Source organism: Ailuropoda melanoleuca, chromosome 1 (assembly GCF_002007445.2).
Source record: "Ailuropoda melanoleuca isolate Jingjing chromosome 1, ASM200744v2, whole genome shotgun sequence".
In the NCBI taxonomy this organism is placed as follows: Eukaryota; Metazoa; Chordata; class Mammalia; order Carnivora; family Ursidae; genus Ailuropoda; species Ailuropoda melanoleuca.
Genome location: NC_048218.1, coordinates 164,546,824 through 164,567,989, shown reverse-complemented (window position 1 = coordinate 164,567,989; position 21,166 = coordinate 164,546,824). Strand labels below are relative to the sequence as shown.

The 21,166-nt window shown below is 56.2% G+C and overlaps 3 protein-coding genes and 1 long non-coding RNA gene across 7 annotated transcripts; 3 read left to right on the top strand and 1 right to left on the bottom strand.

Annotated features, from left to right (window-relative positions):
- Positions 1–374: 374 nt before the first annotated feature.
- Positions 375–3,630, top strand: HOXA9 (homeobox A9). Its single transcript, XM_011223457.3, has 2 exons — positions 375–1,304; positions 2,392–3,630. The coding sequence occupies exons 1-2, from the start codon at positions 725–727 to the stop codon at positions 2,628–2,630; spliced, it is 819 nt and encodes a 272-aa protein (XP_011221759.2). The 5' UTR covers positions 375–724; the 3' UTR covers positions 2,631–3,630.
- A 5,701-nt stretch (positions 3,631–9,331) lies between these two features.
- HOXA7 (homeobox A7) lies at positions 9,332–12,409 on the top strand. 3 transcript variants are annotated; one of them, XM_034669587.1, is made up of 2 exons: positions 9,332–10,004; positions 10,391–11,127. In XM_034669587.1, exons 1-2 carry the CDS (start codon positions 9,626–9,628, stop codon positions 10,729–10,731), a joined length of 720 nt encoding a protein of 239 aa, XP_034525478.1. In that variant the 5' UTR covers positions 9,332–9,625; the 3' UTR covers positions 10,732–11,127. The 3 variants fall into 3 exon arrangements, with proteins under 3 accessions (XP_034525478.1, XP_034525473.1, XP_011221771.2); XM_034669582.1 differs by having other exon boundaries at positions 10,388–11,127; XM_011223469.3 differs by having other exon boundaries at positions 9,471–10,004; positions 10,987–12,409.
- Positions 12,410–13,822: 1,413 nt separating this feature from the next.
- Positions 13,823–14,642, bottom strand: LOC117804083. Its single transcript, XR_004628258.1, has 3 exons — positions 14,520–14,642; positions 14,172–14,380; positions 13,823–13,963 (listed from the first exon to the last, which is right to left on the bottom strand). It is a non-coding gene; the product is annotated as an uncharacterized LOC117804083 (long non-coding RNA).
- Positions 14,643–14,979: 337 nt separating this feature from the next.
- HOXA6 (homeobox A6) lies at positions 14,980–20,642 on the top strand. Of its 2 annotated transcripts, XM_034669547.1 has the most exons (3): positions 14,980–17,797; positions 18,854–18,968; positions 20,348–20,642. In XM_034669547.1, exons 1-3 carry the CDS (start codon positions 17,072–17,074, stop codon positions 20,605–20,607), a joined length of 1,101 nt encoding a protein of 366 aa, XP_034525438.1. In that variant the 5' UTR covers positions 14,980–17,071; the 3' UTR covers positions 20,608–20,642. The 2 variants fall into 2 exon arrangements, with proteins under 2 accessions (XP_034525438.1, XP_011221787.1); XM_011223485.3 differs by having other exon boundaries at positions 17,659–18,968.
- The last annotated feature ends 524 nt before the right edge of the window (positions 20,643–21,166 follow it).

The window sequence follows — 21,166 nt, the reverse complement described above, 5'->3', positions numbered from 1 at the left end:
CAGGAATTATTTACAGGGAGCTCGCCAACCAAACACAACAGTCTAATTTAACCTTTCCAAGTCCTCGTAAATTTTTACAGCTGGGAGCCACGGCGAAGCAAATGAATCTGTTGGTCGTTCCCAACTTCCCACCAGCCTGTGTGGCTTCTGAAACAATAACTCCTTATGAAATATCATAAATATAGATTTAAATACAGTAGAGCGAGAATGCGATTTGGCTGCTTTTTTATGGCTTCAATTATTGTCTAATTTTATGTGAGGGGCTCCACTGGCCGCACTCGCACGCGGGACCCGCGCCTTGCTGATGGCGTGATTAATTGTGATATAAAATAGTCCGCTTAAGAAGTGTGTGTCTGGTGGTGGTGGTGGCGGTGGGAGGGGAGGGAGTACAGAGCAAGGCCAGATTTGATCTTTTAATCTTCGTTGGCCACAATTAAAACAAACCCGATCGTGGAGCGCCGCGATCCCTTTGCATAAAAACATATGGCTTTTGCTATAAAAATTATGACTGCAAAACACCGGGCCATTAATAGCGTGCGGAGTGATTTACGCGTTATTGTTCTGCCGGGCGGGCACGTGACGCGCGCGGCCAATGGGGGCGCGGGCGCCGGCAACTTATTAGGTGACTGTACTTCCCCCCCTGGTGCCACCAAGTTGTTACATGAAATCTGCAGTTTCATAATTTCCGCGGGTCGGGCCGACCGGCTGGGCACGGGGCACAGCGATGGCCACCACCGGGGCCCTGGGCAACTACTACGTGGACTCGTTCCTGCTGGGCGCCGACGCTGCGGACGAGCTGGTCGCGGGCCGCTATGCGCCCGGGGCCCTGGGTCAGCCTCCCCGGCAGGCCACCTCGCTGGCGGAACACCCCGACTTCAGCCCGTGCAGCTTCCAGTCCAAGGCGGCGGTGTTCGGTGCCTCGTGGAACCCGGTGCACGCGGCGGGCGCCAATGCGGTGCCCGCTGCAGTGTATCACCACCATCACCACCACCCTTACGTGCACCCCCAGGCGCCCGTGGCGGCGGCGGCCCCGGACGGCAGGTACATGCGCTCCTGGCTGGAGCCCACGCCCGGCGCGCTCTCCTTCGCGGGCTTGCCCTCCAGCCGGCCTTACGGCATTAAACCTGAACCACTGTCCGCCAGAAGGGGTGACTGTCCCACGCTTGACACTCACACTTTGTCCCTGACTGACTATGCTTGTGGTTCTCCTCCAGTTGATAGAGAAAAACAGCCCAGTGAAGGCGCCTTCTCCGAAAACAATGCTGAGAATGAGAGCGGCGGAGACAAGCCCCCCATCGATCCCAGTAAGTGTCTCCTCCCTTCAGACCGGCCGCCGCCTCCACGCCGGCCACCAGGATCTGCTAGCCCTTCAGCTTTCTCTTGAGCCTGCCTTCGCCTACGCCTACGCTCGGAGCCTCTTGAGCAGGGGCCGGGAACCAGAAGTTGCTGTTTAGGATGCCTCGGATGGGGCCCCAATTCCAGAAAGCAGTGACAAGCTGGCTGCCGGGTTCGGGGGGAGGGGAGGCGGCTGCTGCCGAGAGAGAGGGGGGCGGGGCGGGCGCAGCCGGCCAAGCCAAGACCAGCCGCCCCTCTCCCTGGCTGCCCGGTACCAGGACAGCAATACTTTGGGCCGTTCTTCGAAAGCAGCTCGGCAGAGAGAATCTTTTGTGCGGCTAGATTGTCCTGGAGCGGCGGCAGCGACTGCAGCCTAGACACTGGAGAAGACGGCCGATCCCCTCCACTTCTCGCCTTCAGCCAGTGGCGGCGTAAATCCTGCCCAAGATGAGGCTGTAGGCGACCGGGCCACGGTGGTCCCCGTGCCAGATTATTCAAATAAACTGGAGAAGTGATCAACACTCTTGGGGCGCCTGGGGGCTCCATGCCGGCTTCCCGGCTCCCGCGCCTTCCAGGGAGGTCAAAGAAGGAATGGGGAAAGTAGAAGGAAAGGTGGGGAAGGGAGGATACAGAGAGAGAGGATGTGTGTGTGTTAGCGACAGGGAGAAGAGAGTATTAATGTTACAGGAACACAGGGCAGCGTGCTTTCCCCCCCACCCCCGCCTGGCAAGAAGAGGATCTATTTTCAAATTTCACTCCTGGCACAGTGTGCAGAGGGTGGAAAGAAGGAGAGGAAAAGGACAGGAGGATAGAGGAGGAGAAAGGAGGGTCTTGTAAGGGAGGGGGAAGCCGAGGTTTTACTGCGTGCAATTGTTAAGTGACCATTCTCTGTCTGTCCGCCACCATTCCATTGTGTACGGTTCCGCAGCCCTTCCCTCACCAATTCAGCCGCGTCCTGCACTTTGGCGGAACACCCCAGGGGGTTCCCTGGCCCCCAGTGGAGGGGGAGGTAGGTGCTTCTCCTCTTTCTAAATCCTCTGTCTGTCTCCCTCGAAGGCAACCCAGCTGCCAACTGGCTCCACGCACGCTCCACGAGGAAGAAGCGCTGCCCCTACACCAAGCACCAGACGCTAGAGCTGGAGAAAGAGTTTCTGTTCAATATGTACCTCACCAGGGACCGCAGGTACGAGGTGGCCCGACTGCTCAACCTCACCGAGAGGCAGGTCAAGATCTGGTTCCAGAACCGCAGGATGAAAATGAAGAAAATCAACAAGCACCGAGCAAAAGACGAGTGATTCAATTGCAGTTCGTTTAGAAAAGAGAGAGCAAGCTAGAGAGAAAGAGAAAGGACTGCCCGACCCCTCTCCCACCCCTAGCCCATCCCAGCCTGCACCACCCCGCACAAAGGGGCTCTGAACTCCAGGCCTCATCTCCCCCGGCCGGCCTTGCTCAGGCTGGCTCCCCCCGGCCGGCCGCTTTGATGGAGGAGGTATTGTAAGCTTTCCGTTTTCTATAAGATGAAAAAAAAAAAAGGTGGGGGGACACTTTCGCTGATGGCTGTGTGTGCTAGCTTGTATATATTTAAAAAAAAAATCTACCTGTTCCTGACTTCCAACCAACCAACAAACAAAAAAAAAAACTACCTTTTTATAATGCACAACTGTTGATGGCGGGCTGTATAGTTTTTAGTCTGTGTAGTTAATTTAATTTGCTCTTTGTGCGGCAGAGCGATCTGTCCAGATACTTGAATACTGTGTTTTATTGTGGTAATTATGTTTTGTGACTCAAACTTCTGTGCTGGGTGACGCACCCGTTGTGATTGTGAGAGCTTAGAATTCAATTTCTACTCAGGTTGTTGATAAGGGAGAAAAACAGTTGCATAGAGTATAGCTCTGTAGTGAAATATGTCTTCTGTATGACTAGGCTGTTAACCTTTGTAAACTAGCTGTAAGGATTTCCCAGTGAAATAAAATTTTGAAAGAAAGAAAGTGTTCTCCAGGATGCATAGATTTCATGGTTTTCTCTTTTTGCAATGTGGGCATTTTAGTCTCTACACACTCTATAGACCTATCTTGTTCATTGTATATATAATCCACATATTAAAGAAAAAGTAATCAGACAAGCTTGAATATTGTTTTTGCACCGGATGAACATTGAGGAAATTCGGAGCTATACGTATGTGCAGAAGGTTACTACCTATGGTTTACATTTAATTTTGATTGGGGGGGGGAAATGAATGCTTATTGTAATGGAGTTAATTTTATTGATAATAAATTATACACTATGAAACCGCCATTGGGCTACTGTAGATTTGTATCCTTGATGAATCGGGTTTCCATCGGGCTGAACATACACTGTATATTTTGCAATAGTTACCTCAAGGCCTACTGACCAAATTGTGTTGAGATGATATTTAACTTTTTGCCAAATAAAATATATTGATTCTTTTCTATTTATTGCGGGTCAGCTCTTTGCACATTTTTCTCCGGGATAGGGGAGCATGGGCAGAGTCTCTGGGTGGGGGCCGGGGTGGAGGAGGACAGAGTCTCAGTTTTACCCCTGGCGGGTTTTTGGAACGGGAATCTGCCGCAGCCAGCGGCGCTCCTACTCCCGCCGGCTGCCTGGAGGCGCGAGCAACCGAGGGAAGCTGGGCAATGAGGGGCGGCGAGGCCTAGCTCCCGGGTTTGACCTGTCCCATTTGCGGGGAGGCCCAGAGGCCTCTGAGGAGCTGGGCTGGGGTCTAGGGTCTCGTTGGCCAGTAGCAGTGAAAGGCCACCCTTTCATCCTGGTGCCCCAAGAAATTTCCCTAACCCGGGTCCGCTGAGACTCCTGTGGCCTTCCCCTGGCATGGGGCGGGGAGTGTGAGGGCAGGACCGGGGGCTGACGGTCTGCCTCCGGAGGCGTCTCCAAGGAGGGAGACAGAGGCCCCGCTGCCCCGACGCGCCCGCCAGGACAGAGTTTGGGGACTGAGGGGACCGAAGTCTTGCGCCCCCGCACCTCAGCGTCCTGTCTGGCTGGCCCAGGGGATTCTGGGTTCTGTCCCGCACTCCCCTTGCTGAGCACAAGTCCTGGCAGAGGCAGGGCCTAGGCAGCCGGCGAGCTTGAAGCGCCATAAAAGCAAATGAGGGCTGTTGCCGTTTATGGGGTGTAAAGGGCTGCGGGGTGAACAGCCACAACTGCGGAGGCCCAAGCGCCTTATGGATGTGGCCAGAGGGCTCAGCCTAATCTCCCCCCTTTTCTTTTCTCGCTCTCCCCGCCCTCCCCCCACCACCCCCCCGGGGGATGGGTCTTTCCCTCACACCCCCACCCCCACCCCGCCGCCAGGTTTGGACGCCCTCTGTTGTTGCAGACAGAAGGAACTTCAAAGAATGGGCAGTAAGGGTGTGCCATAAAGGCCGGGTCTGCGAACTGTCTGGAATTCGGCCCTTAATGAGTTTACAACTGTCCAGCCCCAATTAAGATTTTCCACCAAAGCCCTTTCATTTGTTTGCTCTGTCTGCACCGATAAAGCGGCTGCGGAAACAACTCTTTTATGGGCACTGCGCTCTCGGCAGCGTAGATTCCGGGCTCCACGCACACCCCCCAGGGACTGGGCGCTCGCCCAGCTTTGGGAGTGGGGCGCCGGGCCCGCCCGGGCGGGGGACGAAGTTCAGGCGGGGCCGCTGGGGCTGCAGTGCAGAGATTCCGCCAGCAGATGGCAGTATGGCTCCACGGAAGAGGCGCCCGCGCCGCCATCTCCCAACCGCCGCAACCCTGGGAAGTTCCTAAGATGTCGACTTGACGCTAGCCTTTCTCGAACGGGAGCCCCAGATTTGAATGAACTGTGGTCATATATTTTCTTTGCTGCTCACGCCGGGCCGGAAACCTCGCTGGGAAACAAGCAAGCGGTGGGGCTCGCCCGACCTGCACCGCTCCCGCCGCCTTTCGTCTCCCCGATTCCGGAGGCCTAGCGCTGCGTGGCTGCGGCTGTCCGGCGGCTGCGGGGCTGTAGCTCCAGGCGCGGGGGTGGCTCTAGGGTCACCGTCCCCAGGCTGGGACAAGCCCTCGGACGCTCGGAGAACTCGGCTGACCAGCGGACAAACAAGGACTAAGGCCTACAGCCCCGGGACTTGGTGACCCCCGAGAGGGTGTGCAGAGGGCGCAAACCTTGGCCAAGGGTCCTGCGGCAGCCGGGGAGGCTCCCTAACGCTGCGCCCCGGTTCGAGGCCCCGTGAGCCAGCAACCCGCAGGAGAGCCAGGACCCCAGGACCCAGCCGCCTCGAATAAGTGACAATAAAATGAGGCGGCTGAAAATGGGGGGGGGGGAAGGCATTCTTGGTGACTTTCTAGTGTGGGTTTGGTGGCTGAATTGCCCGGGATGGGGAATCCCTGGGAGCACACCAGGGACTGCTTTGATTGTTCTAAAATAAATGCGATGTTTAAAATAATTATAATAAATCCTAGCTCCAGGATAGGAGTTCACCTCGTGAAAGCTGCCCTTGCTTTCTCTCGCCACCGAATTTCCTTGGCAGCGGAGCTGCTCAGGCTGCTCTGGTTTCCCGTGTTCAGGAGGTGAGGAGGAGGGAGGGGACCCCAATCTAGGTCCAGCCTATCCTGGACCCTGGGCGGGGAACACGCCCCAGAACCTTCCAGGAGGCGGCCACGAGTGCGGGTGCGAGGATCAGCCCTGGTGCAGAATGGTTTCAGAGGGAAAACGCAAAGCAAACAGAAACCTTCGAAGCACCCCGGAGCCCTGTGAACACGCCACGCGGTGTATTTATTTGGGTTGTAATAGTCTCTGCCAAGCCCACAAAATGTTTACAACCTGCGTCTCCGCGTTGTACACGCTGTAAAACTGGGGGCTGGGTTTTGGCTGACAGATCTTCTGAGTGTTTGTCTCTCTCTCTCTCCCTTCCTCTCCCTCTCCCTCCCTCTCCCTCTCTTTCTCCCTCCCTCTCCTCCCTTCTTCTCTGTTTATATACACACGTTGGGATTGCAGACACACGTCTTCATTATATTTCCTTATATAACACACAATATTTCACAGCATCTGATTGTAAGAAGGGTTTTATAGCTTCCCCGAGAGCCGCCCGTGGTCATGTATCCAAGCTGCAGATAGCTCAATTGATGTAACTACAAATAAATGGCGAAGGAGCAGATCCGTGGCGACCGCTCCACTCCGCCGATTACGGAGGCTCCAGGTAGGCGCCGGCCGGTTGGGATCTCAGAGGCCTCCTGGACTGCCACGCCGCGCCTCCCTTGCCCTTGGCCGGCCGATGGCTGGGAGGCGGCTCTCCTGGCTCGGCTGCCTGGGAAGCGCTTCTCTGTTAGCTGAGCAGACAACCCCCCCCCCCCGCGTCAGCCCCAGCTCCTTTGCACTCCGTCGGGGCGTGTATGTGTCGCCGCGCCGCGACCGGGGACTGCTCAGTGACTGAAGAACCACGCGCAGCCCGTGCGACAGGCGTGGATGGAAACGTTTCCAGAAGCAAATTGCCAGCTGCCAGACTTGAGGCTTTCCCAGAGCTGGGCTTATATTCTCAGCTGGGTTTAAATATCGAGCGCTATTTGGTAACAAGAAGTAAGGGAAACACATTCCGCTTGGTAGGTAGGAACCCAGCTCCAGGACAGCGGTGAGAAAAATGTCTTTATATGAAAAGGGCTCTGCTGATTAGAAACTGTCTGCACGTGCCTGCTCCAGGCTGATCCTCAACGAGTATTTCTGTGAATATTATCACATATAACCCAGTGCATTTGTGTCTTTTCAGCCAAATAAGTAGGAAACCAATGGCTCGAGAACATGCGATTAAGAAGGCCTTACTGAAAGCCTGGCTCTGACTGGCCTTTTCGTTTTAAAACACCGCCACCAAAGGCTGGAGGAAAGAGAGAAGCCCAGAAACGAAAGCAAGCATTCGGCACCCGCGGGACTCGGCCCAGTTGGTTGACTTGGGCCCAGAAAGGCTGAGGCCTTGCCGGCAGTATCTGGATTCTCCCTGGCCCAAGCGGAGGGGCAGCGTGCCCTGCCAGGACTGTTTGGACCTGCACCGGCCAAAACCCAAGCAGGGATGAGCCTGTGGCGTGGGCTCCCAGCCCTCTGGCTGGGATTGCGTTCCTTCTCGCGCTCCCCGAACTCTGTCCCCACTTGGTCTGGGTCGTCTCACTTCGGGGCAGGTTTTACGTTAAACACCATCGCTGTCGGCCGCTCCAGCTGCCCGAGTCTAGACAGACGACGGCAGCGGCGGCGGGGCCGGGTCTTTCTCTTTGCATCTTGCTCTGTGTCACCCGGGGAACAATTTAATGGTCGAAAGCTGTCTAATTCCGCCTCTTTGATCTCCTAGCTTTCTTGCTTGCTTCGTCTTCCTTTAACTTTTTTAGGTTTTTATTTCCTGCCAGAAAGCGATGCTATTTGGACTATTTAGTTTTTCTTCCCTTCCCATGTTACAACCTCCATTCCCCAACTGAGACATGCTATCATCCTGATCCTCCATAAAGGGCATCCCCGGATATTGCCCCCCCCACAGCCCCTGTGCCCCCAGGGGAAACCAGCAGGCGCCCACCTGCCCAGACAGCCCCCCCTCCACCCATGCCCCTGGGCAGTCCAGTAGGCAGGAACTGGGGCTCCGTTGCATCCGGGTCTGAACCCTCTTGCTGCCTTTTGTGCTCCTGGGACCCCCTGAGAGGGTGCAGCGAACGGGGGTGGCCTGGACCCTCTGAAAGTGATGGGAAGTGCTTTGTACACAAGGAACCAAACTCTATAATTTAGAGGAGCATTTCCGGGGCAATTCCATTGTGAGGTCGGGTTTATGGTGTGCAATCGAGCTGAGCAGTAAAAGGCATACTGACCTGGCGGCTGTTCCAGCACGGCCTGAGCAGTTTATGAGGCATTTAGGGGAAGGGTTCACCCCACCACACTCCACCGAGCGGTGGGCGACAGGGGCATCGGTTGGTCCAACCCTGCGCAGGGGTTGGAGGTTTGGAAAGGTAAGCTCCACACTTTGGGGGCCTGGATGGGAAGGAGGGAGACTATTGTATTCCGCTCTCTGTGAGCCAGTCTTGGAAATGTGAAGCCACCAGAACTGGGTGGTCTTTCTAGAGGGATCCCCCTATTTGTTATGGGGGTCTCCAAAAGAAATGGAGATCCATAGTGGGCTGAAGTCCCTAGGCACCTGGGCCCCCTTCTCTCCTCTCAAACTGGCTCTAAAGTATGTATTGCTTGCTCCCAGGCACCCAAGCCCATGAGGAGCTGGCGGAGGCCCATGGGTGGCCCCAGTGCAGGCGTCCAGAAAAGTCCCAGCACTAGGGGTACCTGGAAAGGTGTGGGGCCTGAGGTTCCTCCAGCCTTAGGGGAAAGAGACTTGGTTCCCCCTTGAGCGAGGGGGAACCAGAGGTTGCTGGGAGGACAAAAGAGTGTCCAACTATTTTTTAGGCTGCCAGAGGCCAGCCAGGTGCCCAGGAGCGAATGCACAGAGCCTGCCAGGGCAGCGGTGTCCAGGAGGAGGGAGGGGAACCCCACGTTAATAAATCTGTTGGCAAATGAGGCTCATTAATAGATAAATATTTCACTGCTTCCTTTAAGGCGGATAAACAGTGTGCCGCCGATTAAGGAAAGGAAGCTGGGAGACGTTGACTTTATTCGAACCACATGGTTCCAGTTTGCGGTGGCGTTCTCGCTGCAGCTGGAAGCGACGCTGCGCCGGGCCATCTGGATCATAGTCTAAGTGGTCCTATTGCCCAGTGGACCTGGGTGGGGGGCGGGGAGGGGGGAGACGCGGGCAAAGAAACGATTTGCCCAGAGCTGAGACTTGCCCCTGGGCTGCCGGTGGGGCGGGCGGGTGCGCAGAGTGTAGAGTCTCTCCCTAGTCTGGGTCAGTAGACAGGACGGGAGTCGGGAGGGCCTGCAGGCTTGGTCCAGAGTTCGGTAATAGGCTAACGGAGGCTGTGCCCGGCTGACCCCGCGCAGCCTCTGCAGGCCAGTTGTCCACGCTGCGGTGGGCAGGGCGCTCGCGCGGAGCCTCGGGGTCCTTTTCCCGCGGGAGGCGTCAGGCCGGCCAGGAGCCGGCAGATTCGTTGGCCACATATTTGAGCCTCTTCCCCTTCCATTCTAGGCTGCCGCGGGCCCCGCGGAGCAAGACCACCTGTGAGGGCTGCTGAGATTGGCGGAGGCGGTCATGTGGGCGGTCACGTGCTGCGGCGAGCTCCGTCCAAAAGAAAATGGGGTTTGGTGTAAATCTGGGGGTGTAATGTTATCATATATCACGCTACCTCGTAAAACCGACACTGAAAGCTGCCGGACAACAAATCACAGGTCAAAATTATGAGTTCTTCGTATTATGTGAATGCGCTTTTTAGCAAATATACGGCGGGGGCTTCTCTGTTCCAAAATGCCGAGCCGACTTCTTGCTCCTTTGCGCCCAACTCGCAGAGAAGCGGCTACGGGGCGGGCGCTGGCGCCTTCGCTTCCACCGTACCGGGCTTGTACAATGTCAACAGCCCCCTCTATCAGAGCCCCTTCGCGTCCGGGTACGGCCTGGGCGCCGACGCCTATGGCAACTTGCCCTGCGCCTCCTACGACCAAAACATCCCCGGGCTCTGCAGTGACCTCGCCAAAGGCGCTTGCGACAAGGCGGACGAAGGCGCGCTGCACGGCCCGGCCGAGGCCAATTTCCGTATCTACCCCTGGATGCGGTCTTCAGGTAGGCGAAGCAGCTAGGCTGGCGGGGTGGGTGGGTGGGCGGGCGGACAGGCAGCGGGGAGCGCTGGGCTGGGGAGCGCGGAGCGCGGACAGAGGCGACTGAGAGCCGGCGGCACCGTGACTCCTGGCGGCGCTGCCTTTCTGGTTTTAATTAGAGTCAAGGCGCCATAGCGTGGAGAGCCCGTAGCATTGTATGTAAATGAGGCTCATAAAACTTTTTATGACCCAATTAATGGGTTCGATCCTCGTAAATTTATTTAACTCCATTTGCCTTGGAATTTTAACATTTTGTTCGCTATTCTCTCTTTCTCTCTCTTTCTCTCCCCCTTTCTTCTCTCCGTCCCTCCTCCTTTTCCTTTCGGCCGGGCTTTTCTTTTTCAAAAGCAGGAAGAGCCAGACGCATCATCAGGGCCCCTTTTACTCCCCTGTGTCAGGGGCCAGTTAAAGGAGGGGTGGGGAACGAGACCGGGGACAGGGGGGTCGCAGTGCCCGTGGAAGGTCCGGGGATGGGGGCGCGGTCTTCTAGGGAGGAAAGGCGCCCCTGGAGTGCGGACCGCCCGAGGGTCACCCACTTGCCTAGCAAGGGGCGGGGGAAGCGGCCCAGCTCGCCTTTGAATGGCAAAAGCGCAGCGTCTCCCACTTGCCCACACTCTATATTTACAATTTCCCTTTGTCAGGGGGAAGCGGGACATTGTGGAAGCCTAGCCGGCTGGAAAGGGCGGTTGTAAAGTTGGGATGCTGAGCCTTTCCTCCTCACAGAGCTGCCTCCGCGTCGGGCACCGCAGTTGGGGGTCTTCCGCTAACACTCCCGCTCCTCCCCCAGCTCCGTTCGGGGGCGCGGGCGGAGGGGGAACGCGCGCCCGGCTCAGCGCTGGGAGAAAGGTGCAGGCTCTGGGACGGCGGCCTGGCTAATGCACTGTCCTGTCTGTGTCTCTGTTGGTTTATCTGTCCGTGTGTCCGTGTGTCCGCATGTCTGCTCCAAGGGCCCGACAGGAAGCGGGGCCGCCAGACCTACACGCGCTACCAGACGCTGGAGCTGGAGAAGGAGTTCCACTTCAACCGCTACCTGACGCGGCGCCGCCGCATCGAGATCGCCCACGCGCTCTGCCTCACCGAGCGCCAGATCAAGATCTGGTTCCAGAACCGCCGCATGAAGTGGAAGAAAGAGCATAAGGATGAGGGTCCGGCTGCCGCAGCCCCCGAGGGCGCCGTGCCCGCCGCCGCCGCCGCCGCCGCCGCTGCCGCCGCCACGGACAAGGCCGACGATGAGGACGAAGACGACGAAGATGACGACGAAGAGGAGGAGGAATGAGGGGCCAAGTCGGGGCCCTGGCTGCACCAGACAGTCGGGAAAAGCGTCTTTAGAGACTCATTGATTTTATTTACAAAAGTGGAAAAAATTAAAACGTAAAAAAAAAAAAAAAACAGTCCCCAACCTGCACCCATCTGCCCCATTAACCACTTCAGCTCCCTTCTTTTCTGGACCGAGCAGCCGCCTAGACTGGGTCCCCTTGGGGATCTCTCTGCCCCCAGGACCCCCAGCAGACACCCTCCTTAACCCCAGTCCGACCAGCTCTGCACTGGCACGGCTAAAATACTACCTAGCACAGGCCTCGGCCAGAGGCACCCCAAACTACCTATGGGCCCAGCCCCAGTAGGCCTCCACTCCCAGGAAGCCCAGCGTGTCCCAACACTGGCAGACACCCAGCACCTCCCCCATACCGGCAAGGACCTGATTTTCTCAGTACTACCTACTCGTCCCAAACTACCTATTTTGTGCTCACTGGCTCGCCTGCTACCTAGTGCCGGCCCCTTCCCCCCGCCAGGCCCCTCCTGCTTCTCCCTGGAAGCCTTTGGGGTCCCTGAGGCTGCATGGAGAAGGCGCTGGGGTCCGGGGACCAGGGTATTGGCTTCTATTTAAATTGAAAAATAATATATTTATTCCAAAGCATTCTAAGTGCTGCAACCTAGAATCCCTCCTTCTCTGGCCTGGGCACCCCAAGTTCAGGCCCATTACCCCCACTTCTGGAGGGGAGCATTCCCAAGCTAGCTGCAGATCTCTGGGTTAGCATCTGCTTAGCAGGACTGCAGAGATGCTCCCAGCCTCCCTGCACCTCCCCTGGCCCCTATGTCCTACTGTCCAGCTGTGTTGAATATGTACACCCTGACTTTTCCTACAATAGCAAATATTGTATATTTGAACAAGATTTTTTTTTTTTGGTCATTTATATAGTCTTGAGGCTCATTTGTAAGGCAGTGTCTTGACTTGGGAAGGATGTGTTAATGGGGTGACTTTGTAGCATGGTGTGTTGTCTTGAGCTAACTTTATAGCTGGTGGGGAGGGCTGATGCCCTTCCCAATACCCTTCATCTCTTGTGTTGTCCTGCGTCCCCCTTGTCCTTGTAGGTTCTAGCTGGGGGTTCCAGGAATGGGAAGGCACACTTCCTGTCTTGCCCAGCTAACTGTGTTTTATGTAACAGAAAAATAAAGATGCTTGGTGACAAAAAGGTGTGGACTGCTTTATACAGGGGGGCCTGGGAAAAAGAGGTAAGCCTGGCTGGGGTTAGCCTAGCCAGGGTTTGCTATGTCTGGATGCCCACGGGGCTTTGGGGAAGCAAAAGTGGAAGGACAAATAGGGTCCAAGTGTTGAGTGTCCATGTATTGGCATATATGTATGTCAAGTCCCTTTTTGTGTGGATTCTAAAGTGTGGATTTGTATGTGTGTACCTCTTTTGTATGTGTATTTTATGTATGTCTGTGTGTATTACTCATGTATTACGTGAGTCAGTAATTTTATGTAATTCTGTGTCCAAAATTGAGTGCATTTATTTCTGTGTCCATAATGGAGTGTGTGCATTTCTGTGTGTCCATAATTGCATATGTGCATTTCTCCGGAGATTTTCGTCTTGGTTTTGTGTGTGTGCAGGAACATCTTCCAGATCTCTTGAAAACGGAATCATCAATGGATACATTATGTTCTATGAATCTCCCTTAAAAAAAAAACCTCCACAAATTCCATGAGCAAATCCAAAATCTACCCTTTCCTCTAAGGCTGTGGGGTGGGCTTGGAAAGGGGTATTACCCTGCCAATGATCCCGAATTTTCCATAAGTCCTGAACACGGCCCTATGCTAGGAGGTGGGGGTCAGGGCCTCTGACGCAGGCCCCCTCCCACCCTGCATTCAGGCAAAGCAAGGGCGCCGGGGGAACAGCACTGCAACTGAGAGATATGGGAAGGGGTAGGGGCCCCGCAGACCCTGTCTGCCGAGCCTTGGCGGGGGCGTCCAGGTGCTGGGAAGGTGGAAGTCTGGGTAGGGGCGATGGGGACAGCGCAAAATAGCCTGAGCTGGCAGGCGAAGACCTCGACTCCAGTCTCCTGCCTAGGTTGGGCCCGCTTCTTACTGCTCTTTTAATAAAACCCGGCCCAACTGGGTTTGTAAAACCTGCGGCCCCAAGTCGGGGCGGCCTCCGTGGTAAGATGGCGCCGGTGTAAGAGCTGCCTCCTCTTAGTGATGGGGAAAGGGTCATAAATCCGTTGTTGTTTATGAAAATTTACAACTTTGCAATACAACTTTATGAGTTGTTCGGCCCTTCCATTGGCCGCTGTCGGTCATGTGGATGGGAACCGTGAACATGAACTTTTTTATAATTTCCCTTGCGAGAATAGAGCCGCATTCTTTTGCTCCGCTCCGTCCTGCCTGCTTCGGAGCTCTGCCTTCCAGCCGGGCTTGGCTGCGCTTTGTCCGGCGATGGCGAGCGAGACGAGGCCCTGGCCCGGCCCGGCCCGGCCGCTCCCGCTGGAGGTGGGACGCGTCCAGTTCCCGGCGCCGCGGCGGCCGCTTTGCAACTCGCAACCTGGCTAATTTCCTGCGTACTCTGGCACCAGGAAGGAGGACGATTCGTCTCCTCGGCTGCCCAAGCGACAGCTGTCAGAGGGGCAGGAGCTTCTGGGAGCCGCCATCTGAAGGTGAGACATGTGGGGAGACAGGAGCAAAGGTGGTGAGATGGCAGCCGGCGCCGGCGACGGTGGGAGAGGGCACCCACGGCGGCTTTGAAGGGGGTATACTCACCCTCGCCCACACTCACCGTTCACACTTGCCCCCCCATCACGCGCGCGCGTACACACACACACACACACACACACCCTTTCTCTCCTCTCCCTGGCTCACCATGGCAGTAAATGCCAGCCTTCCTTCCGTGGCACAGCGTCCTGGCATGGGGCAGGAGCTCTGTGGTCTTCTCTCTCCTCTTCCCCAGCGACCTTGCCGAGCCCCATCGAAGTGGCCCCGCACTCGGCGTTCCCTACCAGCCTCTCGGGTTTGGATTTTTTTTTTTTTTTTTCATTCATGACCCAATTGGCTCGACTGAATTCGCCGACCTGGGGAGGTGGGAAGAGGTGAGGGCAGAGTGAATTAATTGACAGGCGTTTTATTCGTATCAACACAGCACCTTCTATTCGGAGGGAATCGGTTTCTGGAGAGAAAGGTAGAATGAGGAAAACACAAACAAAAACTTACTAATTCAGCCAGGTTCCTCTGCTGATTGCCTGCTTCCCTTCACGCGGTTTCCCGATGACAGAGGTGTCCGAAGCGCGGGGAGAGGGACTAGGTGAGTGGGTGGAACTCTGGGTTGGAGGAGAGGATGGGGTTAATTGGCTGGGTGTTGCTTGGCGGGAAGTTTCGGTGCAGAGAATGTAGTGATGTTATTGAGTATGGCAGGAGCCGCAGCTAAGGTTGAAGGAAGGACGCGAACCAAGTCTGGGCGATAGGGGGACCCCCCACCCACCTCGGTGCAGCCGGCTGGCGACCGCACGCCCCACTTTCCGCGAGCGGCGAGAGGACCCTGGAGCCGCCCGCGGGGAGGCACGGAGGGTGCCGTGGGCGTTGCCTTTCTGTGGCGCGGTGGCACGGACCGCGGCTTGGTCTGGATGCCCCTCGGCCACGTTTGCCCCAGGAGCTTCCTGGGACTGCGACCAGAATCGATCCTGAGGTTCTGGGCTCGAGTTCTTTTTGTTTGTTTTGTGGCTTTGGTTGTTGTTTTCCCACCTTAAGATAATACCGTGGTATGCGTTAGAAAATTAAGGAACTGTGGATGTTTGGGACGGCCGCGCGCGCTATGGGTGCGCTCGGGGCGGATAAAGCGGCGCTTTTGCGTCGCAGGGCCGCGGGCTGTCTGACTGCGGCTGCCGCGGGCACATTATTTATTGCAGCCGCGCCGGGCGCTCGCTGCTGCCACGCTGTGGCCGTCGCCGGGACCAACGCCAGCTGCAGCCCCGCGTCGTGCAGCCTGGCGCTACTGCTGCGCGGGCCCCTCAGAGATTCCCAAGCAGGCCGAGGAGAGGGGGGCAAGGGAGGACCTGAGGGGCGGCCTCCCAGGGCCTGTCGGGAACCTCCCCCGCCTCGGCCACCCCTGACAAGAGCTGGACGCCCGACTAGCCTCGGGTCCTCCCCCCACCCCCAGCGCCATGGAGACTGGTTGCACAGGCGGCCTGGCACGTCATGGCTGCTTCTGTCCAAACTGCGCGTCCCAAGGCCCCCCCGGGGCGCACGCTGGTGCGGGGAAGGCGCCCGCTTCGGGATTTTGAAATCGGAGAGACCACTGTTGGTGCCGAGGCCTGCAGGCCTGGCTGGCCCTGAGGAGGATTGACTATGGCAAGGAAGGCGGGCTTTGGCGTCAGGCGAGGGCCTGTGACAGGCAGAGGCCGCACCTGTATGCTATGGGCTCTGGCCTGGGCTACAGATGCAGGCGGCCCGGGCGGGGGGCCCTCAAGGTCCCCCACACACACCGGCAGGCCGCCCTCCGGGCTGGCGGAGGTCGAGTGGGCAGCCCAGGGAAAGGGCGGACTGTGGGGCCCCCGCACGCCATCCAGTCCCCTTTGAAGAACAGCTGAAAGGTAAGTGGACTTTCTCTGTGGCTTTGACCTAGAAGAGAGAGTCCTGGTAGCCATTCTCACTGTCCCAGGAGAGGCTCCCTCCAGCGTCTGGGGCTCCTATTCTTGCCTGAGTGTGGTGTGTCTCTCTCGCTCTGTTTCTCTCTCTCTCTCTCTCTCTCTCTCTCTATATATATATATATAGGCACCTAATGCTGGTTGGAGAAATAAATTGGGCCATTGCCAATATAAGATGTACCAGCCTTGGCTAACACATAGAGATTTCAATTTATTTTTTTGTCTATCTCAGTGCCTATAGAAGCTAGAAATACAATGTTTTTGGGTTGGTTTTTTTTTTTTTTTTTGGCTCTTAGCTGAGAAATTAAATTTTGTCATTGTCTGGGGGTAATTGTTAAATTAAGAATCTAAATTAAACCATAACAAATAATAACAATAGCAGTATATGGAGCAAATTGCCATCAGTCCCAATACTGTGAGAGACCTGGAGGTATGACACAGAAATTATAAATGTAAATATTATCAACATCTCCCAACAGTTATTTTTGTCTTACACAATAATAATTTGCTTGAAATCACTGTCATCTGATGCTCTTGTTTAAGAAACAATAACTCAAACATGGTTTTCTTTGGACATAGCTTTTAAAAAATAGTTCCCTTTAGAATTTTTAACTTGAGTTTTCATTTTCACCTATTGTGTCCATTCTCTGAGGAAATTCAAGGGAAATATCACATTCTATCCTCTCCTGCCAGGCCCTTCTTTATATATGCAAAGGAGAAACTTTCCCAGCTTGGACTGGTTGGGGCACAGGCAGAAGGCTTCTGGGTGCAGCCCCCATGGGGTGGGCAGAAACCACTTTCATGGGTGCTTGCTAGGTTCTGTGGAGGCCACCCGCAGCCCAGTCCTTTCCCAGTTTTCTCCCTTTGAGGGAAGTGAGGGCAGGGGGAAAAATCAAAAAGCAAGGAAGAGATTAAGGAAGTCGTTGGCAGATTCCTAAGAGGGCATTGCCACCCCCCCAAGTCCTGAACCCCATGAGCCTGCATTCTTCAGAGTTTTACAGATCTTACAAACATCCTCTGGAAAATCAACCAAATTGTATAGTCTCTCTTCAGCCTCCATAGAATTGAGGATTTTAAAGCTAATTCAAGGGTTTTACAAGCCCAACAAATACAGTTGTAAAAATGCCATTGGAAAGATATCACATTTTACAAAATGAGATTGATCCATGTGCTGTAAAAGTCAACTATCTCGAAGGCACACCTATCAAGCAAGGGAAAGCAACCCAGGATATGCTTTTCACGTCCTGCCTGGGGAAGGACAGGCCTGGGACCACGGTAAAAAGCAATGCCTACGTGGAGGCAGCTATTCCCGTTATTGGAGACTGCAGGCGGCAGGCCCCCAACAGTCCCAGGAAAGGCATGGAAGAGGGTACACCCCTGGACCGTGAGGGCTATGGGGCGCCCAGCAAACCAAGCACATCAATGATCTCACAGCCTTGGGACATAAAGCTGCCCTTTATGCCTCGCTGGGCAGGGACCTTGGGTCGCTGTGCCTCAGGAATGAGGACAGATTCCACATCTGGATCTGTCTCAGCTCTGAGCAGTCCGGGTGTCGGGAGCGCGAGTCCCAAGTGCTCGGCGAGGGAAGCAGGTCCCACGGCAGGCTTCGGAGCTCAGTCTCAAGGCCACTCCTCTGTAGGTCCCTTTCTTGTTGAAACCAGTGGTTTCTGGCCTCCCAGTTCCTGGGTGCAAAGGTGGGACGGGGACGCACAGCTTGTGGGGTGCTTTGAGGCCACGCAGTCGCTGGCCTTTGGAGGGGAGCCCGGCGGTACTCAAAGGAGACGTGTTGTATGTGGGACGATGGGGCCGGCGGGGGAAGACGTTTGGCCGCATCCTGGTCAGCTTGAGGTGAGCCTTCCGCACCCGGCGGCAGGGAGGCCCAGGCCCTTGGTGGGTGTAGGGAAGGAGAGCTGGAAGGGATGCACCGATTCCTGATTCCTAAGGTGCAGGAGTGAGGAGCAGGACGTGAAGGCCTGGTTTCTCAGACCCCCTTCTCCAGCTCTGGAACCCGCACCCACCCGTAGGGGAGTGCGGAGGGAGGGGCAAACTCAGGGCCCTGCCCGGAGGGCAGGCCGACGGGGAGCAAAGCCTTCGTTGTCACCGCCCCTCCGGGCGCGGGGTTGTCAGGTTTCCTGTTTGGAAAGAAAAACCAGCAAAATCCGACCAGGCAAGAAAGGGAGGAGGAAGGAGCGGGCCTGGCGGGGCCTTTGCGGTGGCCCGGACTCCAGTGCCCCTGCCCCGGCCTGATTCGCACGCCCCTACCCGGGCGGTGCCCGCCGCTGGCGTTCGGGAAGAGAGCCGGGCCGGCTGGCTGTGCGCGCCCATTAATCTGCCGGGCGGGCGGCGGGCGGGCGGGCTGGGGGCTGTTTGTAACTTTGCTGCCTCGGTCGCCGCGGTCCCCGGGGAGCGGGCTCCAGCGCTCGCTCCCATTGGCCGCCGCCGCGTCAGCTGGTGCGATTTGCTGCTGTCGCTTTTGGCGTTCGGCCATCCAGAAACAAACCAGTTCGATGACTACTAATAGTTATAGCCAGATGTACTAATACACAACAAATCACAGTCCTGCAGAGGGGCGCGCAAATGAGTTCCTATTTTGTGAATCCCACTTTCCCCGGGAGCCTGCCCAGCGGCCAGGACTCCTTCTTGGGCCAGCTGCCCCTCTACCCGGCCGGCTATGACGCGCTGAGGCCCTTCCCGGCCTCGTACGGGGCGTCGAGCCTCCCGGACAAGACGTACACCTCACCTTGTTTCTACCAACAGTCCAACTCGGTCCTGGCCTGCAACCGGGCGTCCTACGAGTACGGGGCCTCGTGTTTCTATTCTGATAAGGACCTCAGTGGCGCCTCGCCCTCGGGCAGTGGCAAGCAGAGGGGCCCCGGGGACTACCTGCACTTTTCTCCCGAGCAGCAGTACAAACCCGACAGCAGCAGCGTGCCGGGCAAAGCCCTCCATGACGAAGGCACCGACCGGAAGTACACGAGCCCTGTTTACCCCTGGATGCAGCGGATGAACTCCTGCGCGGGTAAGGCATTTCCCTGCAGCCCCCCCAAGAGAGTGGAGGGAGAGGGGTAGAGGGGCAGGGAAAGGAGGAAGGAAGGAGGACACAGAAAGTAGAAAGAGGAAATAGGAGGAAAGAATGAACAAAGTTTTTCGGCTTTCTAAAGAGATTTTAAAAACAACCCAACCCATTCCCAGTGAGGCAATCAAGCTGTGGCAAAGTGAAGGCAGAGCACTAGTATCCATGTAAAGTGACACCTTCGGGGATCGAGAGGGGTCACTGCCACTCTATGTGAGACTCTGTGACAGGGACAACCTGAACAGAGAGCTAGGCTGGATGGGAGGGAGTGCCTGCCCACACTTCACTCTGGTGACACCCTGCTCAGATCCCCAGGCAGGGATGGCCTTCTGCACCCATCACTGATAACTCCCCTTCACTCCCCAACCCATCTCCTTTCTGCTTTTCAGAAACCCATATGGATAGAGGCTCTCACTTGGCCTCTTCTAGTGTCTGCCTAAAGCCTTGGAGGGCCACATCCCCAGCCTCAGGATTTTTTCTCTTTCTCCTCCCTCCCCTCCTCCCCCTTCCACTCAACTGCTCACTCTTAGCCAACTTCTGCCTCCTTTTGAGGCCCTGCCTGAGTCTCACACACCCAACTTGGGGGGAGCCCCCCACCCATGGGCTCTTTTGGCACCAGAACAGATAACCCATCACAGTCCTATATTTCCAGAAACCCCAGATGGCCCATAGCTCCATCCCTTTGCCTCTGGTTTCCAAAAATTCGACAGAGAATCCTTTTTAGCAGAGCAGAACCTAATGCAGATTTTTAAACTGACAGTGTTTTGCTTTTAAGATCCACTTGTTTTTTCAAGGGAACTCTGCATTTCTCAGAAGGGCTATACAATTTGGGGGAGTTTGCAAAGATTTGAGGGGGCTGACCATTTTTCATCTTCCAAAAAAAAAAAACCTCATATTAAGCCCTGACATGTCTGGCCACAGTAACACCTTCACAGAGATCTGTGTGTGAATTCCGAGTGTTCACTCTACTCACAGGATTCCACACCCATCACTTCCAGACACACACCCTACACTCCCACGAAAACACGACTCAGGTAACCTGAATTAAGAATGCTCTTTCTAGTCTTTTGTTTGCAATGGTTTTCTTACAGGGCAGATTTTTCAAAAACAGTAACTTCTCATTCCAAATTGTTTTAGGTGGAAAACATCTCGCTTGGTATGAAATAATCTCCCATCCTGCCGGCTTTTGGCCTTACACATAGCGAAGGAGGCTGGAGTGGAGGCGGGTGGTTTCCAGTTTAGAGGCCAGGGGAGCGGGGCGCGGGGCTGACTGGTTCGGCTGCCGGGATGCTGGCTCACCGGCGCCCGGCCGTTTCTGCCCGCAGGTGCTGTGTATGGGAGTCACGGGCGCCGAGGCCGCCAGACCTACACCCGCTACCAGACGCTGGAGCTGGAGAAGGAGTTCCACTTCAACCGCTACCTGACGCGGCGCCGCCGCATCGAGATCGCTAACGCGCTCTGCCTCACCGAGCGCCAGATCAAAATCTGGTTCCAGAACCGCCGCATGAAGTGGAAAAAGGAAAATAAACTCATCAATTCCACGCAGCCCAGCGGGGAGGACGCTGAGGCAAAAGCGGGCGAGTAGACGCCTGGGCAGGGACCAGGCCAGCGCCGCAACCTCCCTCGGCTTTGCCCCCTTGCCTTCGCCTGCTCCCCAACTTTTCTTCCCCGCCTGCTCCCATCCGGGGGGCTTCTGCAGTTTCAGGGGAGCCGGAGCTTTGCAAATGCCTGAGCATTTATTTCTTACCAAAAAAAAAAAAAAAAAAAAAAATCCTACACACAGCCAATCCCAGCCAATCCCAGCGGTGGAGCGGGGCGCACTGCACACACAGTCCCGCTCTTTAAGGCTGCCCTAGCGGGTTCCGGATCCCAGGGCGCGCCCCGAAATCGTCCCCGGCTCTTGTGCTAGCGCCTTTGCGTGCCCCTGAGCTCGGGACGCGGGGTTGCTGGAGAGGAAAGAACGTGGGCCAAGCCCCTTTTGGTGTCTGGGCGTTTCCGCCTCGGTCCCTCGCCACCAAGTCCCGGAGGTCAGCACCAAATCGACTCAGGCCACTGGGAACAGGGGGCCTAAAGGCTGGGGCCCCAGCACTGCAGTGGCATCCCAGGCCGCTCCTGGACAGGAAGAAGCGTGAGGAACAAAGGGG